The sequence below is a fragment of the Mus caroli genome, chromosome 7 (assembly GCF_900094665.2).
Source record: "Mus caroli chromosome 7, CAROLI_EIJ_v1.1, whole genome shotgun sequence".
Classification (NCBI taxonomy): domain Eukaryota; kingdom Metazoa; phylum Chordata; class Mammalia; order Rodentia; family Muridae; genus Mus; species Mus caroli.
Window position 1 is genome coordinate 128,176,937 of NC_034576.1, and position 10,733 is coordinate 128,187,669.

General features: G+C 43.5%; 1 protein-coding gene across 2 annotated transcripts in view; it reads right to left on the minus strand.

The window, feature by feature from the left end:
- Positions 1 to 10,733, minus strand: part of Xpo6 (exportin 6) — a 98,934-nt gene that overhangs the window by 64,019 nt on the left and 24,182 nt on the right. For both annotated transcript variants that reach the window (XM_021166262.2, XM_021166261.2), the window contains exons 2-4: positions 8,610 to 8,700; positions 5,258 to 5,370; positions 3,512 to 3,709 (exon numbers count right to left, since the gene is read on the minus strand). In XM_021166262.2, the coding sequence (XP_021021921.1) occupies positions 3,512 to 3,709; positions 5,258 to 5,370; positions 8,610 to 8,700 (402 nt within the window). The remainder of the gene's footprint in view (positions 1 to 3,511; positions 3,710 to 5,257; positions 5,371 to 8,609; positions 8,701 to 10,733) is intronic.

The window sequence follows — 10,733 nt, forward strand, 5'->3', positions numbered from 1 at the left end:
CCAGTCCAGAAGACTGAGATGGAGGAGTTGGTACCAAAGCCCCAGACATCACCCTACTCCTGGCCTTGCTCTTGTCATCTGATACCTCTTTGAGCTTTATGTGGCTATACCATCAGCTGCCCTCCTGAATGGTGAAGTAGCTTAGCTGTGAGGCACCGCTCCCTGACCAGTGGAAGCAGCCCAAGTAAATGGGGTGGAGCTTTTATCTTGGCAAAGAGAGCTCTCAGCAACCAGGTATGATGACGATTCCCACCACTGTTACAACTCAAGACTGGCCCATCTCCCCAGTCTTCTCAAGTGTACTCAGAAGCAATTTTACCTGTCTCCTTTTGTGCTAACATGGCCATCCCTGTGGCTAAACCCTGATTCTAAGGCATGGCCAAAGTTTGGAAGAGATACCCGATTTGGGATCACCCATTTTCCCAGGACTGGAAATACTACATGGCTCAACTTCCGTTCTACTGTTCCCTGGTCCAGTTGAATTTTAAGAAACAGATCATCTATCAGGTGGCCACCATCATTCTTCTTAGTTTCTCCCAGTTTGTCAACTCTGAGCAGTGACCCTTACCATCATGGGTTTCTCATGACCTGCCAGAGACAGCCAAAATGTTTTAATTACACAGCATGGAAAATCTCTAGTAACATCTTCTTCATCTTTGCCATTGTTTTCATCATCACCTGGCAGGCCTCCTTGCCCTCTGGCTCTTGCAACCACACCCTGGTATGCCCACTAGAGCTTGCTCACTCGGGCCTTTTCCATCAGTACCACCTCAACACCACAACAATGATGCCGACCTTCTGGGCCTACCTCTTTTTGCACATGGTCCACAAACTCATAAGAGCTAGTAGATGACAAACATACTAACAGAGAAGAAATAAAAAGCTCAGAGAAGAAGGCCACATCCTCAATAAAATCCTAAGAGTGGCTAGGGAGATGGCTCAGTGCCTTTCACTTTTATGGAGAAATGGCTCCATGTCCAAGAGCACTTACTGCTCATATAGAGGACCCAGTTCAGCTCCCAACACGCATATCAGATGCTCCTAACTGCCTAACCCCAGTTCCAGAAGATGCCACACCCAAGGGCATCTGCATTCACACAGTCTCTCACAGATACATGCAAATACACACCAATAAAAATAGTAAGTTTTTAAAGAGTATATTGCTCTTCCAGAGAACCTGAGCTCAATTCCCAGCACCCACATTAGTGGCTCACCACCACCTATACCTCCAGATCCAGGGGATACAACACTCTCTCTCTTCTGGCCTCAGAGGGCACATGTGCACACACTAAAAAATCTTTTTAAAAATCATCATAAGACTGTTAAGAGTGGTAGGTGAGCCGGGCGTGGTGGCGCACGCCTTTAATCCCAGCACTCGGGAGGCAGAGGCAGGCGGATTTCTGAGTTCGAGGCTAGCCTGGTCTACAAAGTGAGTGCCAGGACAGCCAGGGCTACACAGAGAAACCCTGTCTCGAAAAACCAAAAAAAAAAAAAAAAAAGAGTGGTAGGTGGTAGTGCATGCCTTTACCCCAGCACTCAGGAGATGGAGGCAAGCAGACAGCTGTGAATTCAAGGCCAAACTAGTCTACAGAGAGTTCCAGGACAGCCAGGAATATAGAGAAACCCTGTCTCAAAAAACAAAACAGAATGACTGAGCCACTGTCCTAGCTACCGCCCACATTAATCTATAAAGTGCAAAAGCTAATCCACTTTCCCTATAGAGGACACCAGGCTCTGACGAAAGAGAAAGGGAGAGGACATTCGTTCCCTTCCCTTCATCATCCAGATGCCCTTAAGCTGGACTCTCAGCAGAAGCGAGTCTAGTTATAGCTTCTGCTAGCAGAGCTCTCCCACTCTCTGTGCTTCCTTTTTATTGCTTTTGAGAACCTTCCTCACTTCTGAGAGCTTAAGAGTTTAGACCTGGTTGTTTGCCTTTTAACTCCCTGACCTCTAACCAGGGTTGATCTTAGGCCTCATTCTGTCAAAGCTAGGACAAGGTTCCACCTTTCTAAGGTTCAAAGCTAGGACAAGGTTCCCAGCTGGGTTACAAGCCAAAGCCAAGCTGACTTTAACTTCTTCCTTCCTGAAGCTCAATGAATTAACTGAATGTGGCAGTGTGACCTTCCCACCTCCTCTAAAGCAAGGGCACTTCCTGGAGACTGCTGGACTGCCTCTGCAGCTGCTTTCCCAGCTGCCTTCTCGGGCCTCTTCTTTCCTGTCCGTTATTCTAGCTGCTTTAGGTGATTGGGAACTACTTCTAAACTGTACTCACTAAATATCTGGAGTTTCAGTTTCCAAGACACAATTGTAGCTAGCTAGTACCTAAGGAAACATTTCAGAGCAAATTTTACTGTTGACAGTTTTGGGTTTTTTGGTTTTGTTTTGTTTTGAAGCTAAAATATAGTAAAGGATAAAACATGAGAATGTGTCAGACAAGTAAGAATGGAGTGACTCACACACCTTTGAGTCCAGCATTGGGAAACAGAGACAGAAGCAGATAGATCTCTGTTACTTCCAGGCTAAATAGCACAGTGGTGAAATTCTGTCTCCAAGAGAGAATAAACTAAGGAACTAAAGTAGACTTTTTTTTTTAATTGTCCCCACATAATCCTTTACTTGAAAAAACTGGAGAAAACATTTAACTTTTCGTTTTTATTGTTCTTTTATCCAGAAAGGCAATTAATTAAATATATAATTAAAATTCTAAACACACTTAGCTTCTGCATCTGACTGAGCAGACAATAAGTACCTTTGAGCTGCAGATCAAATTTAGGTTTCTAGTAAACCATCCGTTTTATTCCATACCCTATTCAGGGAAGACGTAGCCACCCTTGTTTCTCAGTAATCTGGCCTTAGGTAAAATGTGTCCAAAGGTTTGGCTCAGCAGACTTCAGCAATCTGAGGAACAACCTTACAAAAGGGTGCGCTGACCCACAGACTACATGGTAGGGAGGGGCGTGGTCAGTCTCACCTTGTTACTTCCTTTCCCAATGTCCTAAAAAGGTATAAGAAACCTGCTGAGAGCTGGAGGCTGACCTAGATATAAGTAACACAACACAAACTGCAAATTCCCTACCAACTATCACAATATACTCTTGACTGCCAATGGATCAAAGTAGAACTGAGTCCAAAGAAACTTTAGATAGCTAACATACGACTGCCTGATGATGAAATTTACTCTAAAACCGGTTTGGTCCTGTTTATCAATCCCAAGAATTTCTGACAATTCTGAAACCACTAGAACCCTCCTTTCACCGCCATCATATCAGGAGCCAGGCTTTCCGAGGCCTGCTGAGCAGAACTAACGTCACAGGTGCTAAGGAAGTAACTAGGCTCACTCTTCCCCCACTCTGCAAAGCTACAGAACATAAAGACAGACAATGTATGAATCCAGCCTACAACACTTACTACTTACTGCAGCCCCAAGGACTAACTATAAAACCCCTCAAGTCAAGGGATATAATCACTCTGCGAACAATTTATAAGACAGTTCCCCCAGGTAGATCCTTACCTGTAAAATGTTAGTGAAAAAGTCATGGTAGAACATGGGCCAGTCTTGGCGTCCAATATCAACGATAACTTTGCAGAGTTTGTTCCGAATAAAGTAAGGTAAGGTTTTATGGTGAGCCAAGAGAAGTTTGGGCAAGCAGCTACGGATTTCCATCTTATCCTGAGATGGGACCCCAAGCCACATTTTATTGATTAGATTCTGAAAAACAAATACGTATCTTTTAAATTAATGAGCTATACACAAAATGAATGGTTTTCATTCTATAATTACCTATAACGTCACATACACACACATCTACCTACCTCTAACAGTTTAGGTCATTTAACAAATATTAAAATCTTAGGATAAGCCAACCATTGGACTGAGCACAGGGAACCCAATGGAGGAGTTACAGAAAGGACTGAAGGGGGTTTGCAACCCCATAGGAAGAACAGCAATACCAACCAACCAGGTCGCCCCTCCCCCCTCAGAGCTCCCAGGGACTAAACCACCAACCACAGAGTACACATGGGAGAGACCCATGGCTCCAGTCGCATATGTCGCAGAGGATGGCATTGTCTGGCATCAATAGGAGAGGCCCTTGGTCCTGTGAAGGCTCAATTCTCCAGTGTAAGAGAGTACCAGAGCAGTGAGGTGGGAGTGGGTAAGTAGGTGGAGGAGCACCCTCATAGAAGCAGGGAGAGGGAGGATGGGATGGGGGGGGGGCGGTTTCAGAAGGGAAATCAGGAAAAGGGATAACATTTGAAATGTAAATACATAAAATATCCAATAAAAAAAAAAATCTGAGGACAAGCTGGACGGTGGTAGCACATGCCTTTAATCCCAACACTCAAAAGGCAGAGGCATGTGGAGCTCTGTGAGCTTAAGGCCAGCCTACTCTACAGAGCAAGTTCCAGGACAGGACAGGGCTATAGAGAGAAACTCTGTCTCAAAAAAAAAAAAAAAAAAAGAAAGAAAGAAAAGAAAAGAAAAGAAAAGAAAAGAAAAGAAAAGAAAAGAAAAGAAAAGAAAAAGAAAAAACAATTCTTAGGATAAAGCAATCTCATCTCTCCTATCTCTAGGAAGACATACTGAACAATTTAAGATACAGTAAGTTGTATGTATAAAACTTGCTATTATATCATTGTCTCCAACATGTCTTATTAGCCACCTGGCCACCATATAGTAACAGAAACAACTGTAATGTTCAAATATAAGTGAACAAGCCAGACATGACAGCACACATGTGTAATCCAATCACATGGGAGACTGAGGCTGGTGGGTGGTAAGTCTGAAGCCAGCCTGAGGTAATTACCAAGATACCACTCCCTATCCCATAAAGAACAAATGGGTTAATGAGTACTGCACTCACTTCTGAGACCGTAACAGAAAGGACAGTGGGAAAGAGGTTGATGTGACATGCCCAGCAGACAAAGCTTGGACGAGAGTTAGCATGAGTAGTTCCATGGCAGGAAGATGGTAGCAATACAAGTACTCCATCCAATGTGTCCAGCTATCTTTGTCTTTCAAATGACAAAGGAAAAAGGTAAGTCACCAAATATGACCTACCCAGCAGACAAGAAAAGTCAACCACCTTCCTCATCTTTTTGGAGTCACAGCTCAAAAGATGTCCCCAGACACAAGGTGCCACATGGGAGGGTCAACCTACTGCTTCTCAGTCATCTATACACTACAGTGAAAACCTGGTGCCAATAGTGTACAATTCCACTGTGGTTTTCAGGAATATAAAATGACACAACAACTTACCTCAAAAACCGTTAAGCTGTACATCATTACATAGTCATTCCTTGTGCTGGACAGAAAATATAAGCAGAATCTCCAAGCTCCTACTTGCTGGGCAAAGTTATTAAGAAGCTCCTCTGGAAAAGTTAAATAGCACAAAACAAGTCTATAAAAATATATGAAATTAATACAAAGACCAGACTGCCACCATTTGGAAAACATACCAACCTCCCCACATAATACAAATAGTTCAAAAACCAACCACAAAACCCACCTGAAGGGATTATGGGATACTCTTGACACTGGGGTGACCCAACACAGGCAATGGACCCTGCCATCAAGGTCGCTAGCTTTCCTAAAGATACCTTTTGAGAACAGACCATTGTTCAAGCTCTTATTTAAACTCTACGTGAGACAGCAATCCTTTCCAAAATGTAAAATGACACCAACTAGCCCCCACAGAGATAAGCAATACACACCATCATATTCTGTAATTCTTCAGGGACATCTACACTATTCACATGCCCATTGACGTGAAGGCTAGAGAAGCAAAAAGAGAAAACTAACATTCCAAGCAGCCATGTGGCAGCTGACAGCTATCTGTAGCTCCAGCTCCAGGGAATTGGACACCTTTTTTTGGCCTTCATGAGCACCAGGCACGAAAGTGGGTGCACAGATATATGTGAAAGCAAAACATTCACACACTCATAAAATAGAAATATTTTTTTACATTTCTTAATTTATGTATTTTTATTTCATGTGCATTGGTATTTTGCCTACTTATGTATCTGTGTGAGAGTGTCGGGTCCTCTAGAACAGGAATTACAGATAGTTGGACAATTGTGAGCTACCACGTGGGTGGGTGCTGGGAACTGAATCTGGGTCCTCTGGAAGAGCAGCCAGTGCTCTCAACCACGAGCCATCTCTACAGCCCCAATCAAAAATACAACACATACAAAATAAATAAGTAAAATTAAAAAGTAAAAACCCTAAGAGTTAGAAGAGCAGCCCAGACTATGTATCCAGTCAAACGAAAATGGCACTTTTTCTCTCAGGCCTGACAACATCAGCTAAAACTCAAAATTAGCAAGCATTAATTGCCTAGCTACCCACCATCGCCTGTGGGCACAATGCCTATTAACTACCTTGATACATGCACTAACTATGATCCCTGCCAGTAAGCCTGGCCAGTGCAAGGTCGCCATGACAACACTGCAGCTGACTCCTGTGCCAGCTCCCTGCAACCCTAAGTACAACTCGGCAGTCTCACTAAACATTATTCTACAGAAGGAGGGCTATGAAGACCTGGGTTCAATCCCCAATATTCACACGCAGCTCCTAACTTTCTACAACTCCAGTTCCAGGGAATCCTACACCCTCTTCTGACATCCTCCATGCACACACAGACGTACATTCAGACAAAACACTCATACATAAAATTGTTTTAAAAAATAAGTCTTGCCGGGCGTGGTGGCACATGCCTTTAAGCCCAGCACTTGGAAGGCAGAGGCAGGAGGATTTCTGAGTTTGAGGCCTACAAAGTGAGTTCCAGGACAGCCAGGGCTATACAGAGAAACCTTGTCTCAAAACAAACAAACAAACAAACAAACAAACAAAAAAGTCTTAAAAGATCTGTGAAAGATGATGGCATGTTCTGATAATTAAAAGTTTCTATGTGGGCTGGTGAGATGGCTCAGTGAGTAAGAGCACCGGACTGCTCTTCCGAAGGTCCAGAGTTCAAATCCCAGCAACCACATGGTGGCTCACAACCACCCGAAATGAGATCTGACGCCCTCTTCTAGAGTGTCTGAAGACAGCTACAGTGTACTCACATATAATAAATAAATAAATCTTTAAAAAAAAAAAGTTTCTATGTAACTCAGAGACACAAGAAAACCAGAGAATGTGAGTTATAGCTGGAAATGATATGCTGGGCTCAAGTCAGCTGATCCCTAAGCCTGATCCCAGCAACACCCTGGTCTATATTGTGCGCCCATTCCCCCACTGTTAAAACACAGCTGATCTCACAGCATCCCCACTCAAAAATTCTATTCCACTGAGCTATAGCCCTAGTCTGCATAAAAGTTTGACTCAGACATGAAAACCTTATACAAGGTTCACTTTCAATCCATTAATGCACAAATGTAAGCAAAGTTTGATGAGCAAATCAAAAGTTCAAAGAAAAACCAAAGGCATTTCTATTACAATGACAAAAGAGTTTGAAAGAATCAGAGTGGAAGATTATAGGCGACTAACACACAGCAAGATCTGTCTATTTCGGTAAAAATTGTATCTGGTATTTTCACTATAAATGTAAGCACATTAGTAGCATAAACCTGAAGAGGAGGTCACAATGGTGCAGGAGGATAATCAGGGTAATCAGAGAACCAGCATAGCAAGCAAGGTGCTCCTCCTCAGGCAGGCACTGCCTAGCTCCTAGCCCTTTGTCTAGACACATTCTATTTCTCTACAGTGTACTCCTCAGAAAAGAAAGGTATGTAGGGTACAGGCTATTGGGAGACCCAGCTATCAGATGACATGATGCTTCAAGGAAGGTAGCAAAAACAGGCTATAGCAAAGATCTCCTAGACACTTGAAAAGTCTCAACCCCATGGGGACTTTGGGTGGTACTTAGATTGGACCAGGAGGTTTAACTGGCTAACATGAGTCAAGCCAATGGAAACAGAAATGAGTCTTTAAGGTTCTGAGGCAAGGACAGACCTTAAGGAAAGGGAAGCAACAATACAGTGAGTACTGAGCAGTCTCTCTCACACACACAGAAGAAAGAATGTTCAAGAAAGGATTCAAAAGAGAAAGACTGCTTAAGCAGCACAGTGGATCATGTCTCTGAGGCAGGTGTGACACTTGAATAAATTATCTTCTTTCTAATGTGCTTGATTAACATTATTATGATACTGAATATAAAAATCAAAAAAGTAGGCCCCCAAGACAACAAGTACCTACACCTCCATGTTCTCTGTTGAAGAGCCTGTGTTCATGAAAACCACAGAATGGGGATGATGGTGGGGAAGAGAAGGAAGAGAACATGATTGAGAAGTCTCTGAGGTCGACCAGCTAGGGACTCATCAGACTCCACTGTGTCTCACTGTGACCACTCTGACACTTTCATAAATTGTTCTTATTCTGAAATTAATGGTTGTGGGCCTCTTTCAACAACACTATTGAGGTCAGGAACAAGCAGAGGCTTTTCCTCTTGACTGAAAGGCATGAAACCCAATCACTATGCTAGGTGTGCAAGTCTTACAAGCACTACCTGCCCAACATGAACCAGAGCAAAGCAGCCAAGAATTCAAGGGGCACATGTAGGTTTGACCAACCAAGGGTATCAATTCCTTCTTCCCCAAACTCCACTTACCTATCTCCCGCTTCCTTTCATTGGTTGTGCAGTCATGGAAAAATTCTGTCATCAGGCTTTCCAATGCCCTGAGGGAGGCTTCTTCAGATGCCTGGCAAAGGAATTTGAGAAAAATCAGTAACTGCTCTGCCCCTCAGTGCCTTCCAACTCCTGTCCACAACAAAAGTAATTTGCTTCCCAAAACATCTTGGTTCAACATTCTTCAAATGCATAATGCAAGCCAGAAAAATAGGAGAAATTTCCATCTGGCTTAGAAGCCAATGTTAGTATCTCCTACAAATACATGCCATGTAATTTTAATTATTTATGTTAAGGAAGAGAAAAATAAGTAATTCAAAATGTAATTATAGAGTGAAGCTGAAAGCAAATGAACAGTCCTGGCCTGGGCTGAAGAGGGAGAACAAACATCCTGGGAGGCCTACAGGCCCTCCAGAGAAAACCTGGGACCCCTTGCCTGAATAATTACCCAGATGTTAATACAGGCAAAGGTAAGCCACATGGCCTCTTGGGGTTTCTGAAGGTGCTTCAGGAGTCTTATTTACATTCAGCTTTCAATCTCACATGAACAGCCAGGAGATGAATGTGCATACAGCTAAGAACAAAGCTTAGGCAGGCACGAAAAGTTTAATCTCTGCTGCAGATCCACAAAGGACAGACTGAGAAGAGACAACAGTTAAGAGGGAGGCTCTTGAGCCAGGCATGGTAGTGCACATCTTTAATCCCAGAATTCCAGAGGCAGAGCAAGGTGGATCTCTTAATTTTAGGCCTACAGAGTAAGTTTCAGTATAGCCAAGGCTACACAGAGAAACCCTGTCTCAAAAAAAAAGAAAAAACCCAGCCCGAGGCTGTGAGTGCACCCCAGTTCCCTCTTGCACATGGATCTCCACTTCCTTTTCACTCAGCAAGAGAACAGCTGCTAAACCCCATGCAAAGTCTAATGCCATATTCCTGTGGTCTTAGAACTTAGAAGGCTGAAGCAAGAAGATGGCAAACAAGTTCTAGGCCAACCTAGACTGCAGACCAGATTTCATAAAACATTTTTAAGTAATAGTATCAGAAACCACTTCATACAGTTTGTGTGTAAAAAAGTTGAGCATCTACAAGCTATGTCTGAACCCTCATTGGCATTATCTACTTGAGAACTCCTGTTATTTTAGTTAGTTCTTAATTCTTTTCCTGTTTCCTTTCCCCAAATCTCCTTTACTAGCAGATAGCAGAGCCTTTTAAGACAACAGGATCACTTTTAAACCTGTTTCCTGCTGAACTCTGAGAAGTCTGGAAGCCTCCAGCCGGTCATTTACTACTGTGGAGACAGAAACTTCAGCCATCTCCCCTAATAAGCCAAATTACAAGAACAGCACCACACACACCACCAACACTGCCAGTCAAGGCTGTGCCTCCCATCCTGCCGGCACAGAAGGCTAAGGTACAACCCAAGAGGCTCCGTCAACTGTAAGGCAATGCCGCAATGAGCGTGGACATGCAGTAGAACCAGCAGAGGCATCGTCAGATGTTTCCCAAAAAGCACAGATCCAGGCTATTGACATTTGATCACTTCAATAATTCCAACACTACTGTGTTTCACAGGATATTACAAGGATCAAATATGGTGATCTATATACAAAACTGCAGGATAAACTAAGAAGGCAAGGATGGCTACCCTGATATTTACTTGGTCTTAGATACCAAATAAAAACAGGCAGGAGCATTGCAAAACAAACGTAGTCAGATCTCCTCCACTGTACTCATTCATGTCTGCAGAGGGTACCAAACAGAATCACTATTACTTCTCAGCAATATCAAAAAACAAATTGTGTTCATTTACAGTGGTTAAAAAAGGAGTCCCAGGGCTGCCGCTCTCTAACGCCAGCATCGCCTCATTTGCCAAACTCCAGCCAAACTCCAGCCGAAGGAGAAGGGGGGTTAGTAAGGAGGTGCCCATACCATTTCTCGTACAAAGCAGACTGCCCGAAAATCCACCGGTGGTAACGAACCCAGGAAACAACTGGCTACAAAAGCCGCTCGAACCGGGCGTGGTGGCGCACGCCTTTAATCCCAGCACTCGGGAGGCAGAGGCAGGCGGATTTCTGAGTTCGAGGCCAGCCTGGTCTACAGAGTGAGTTC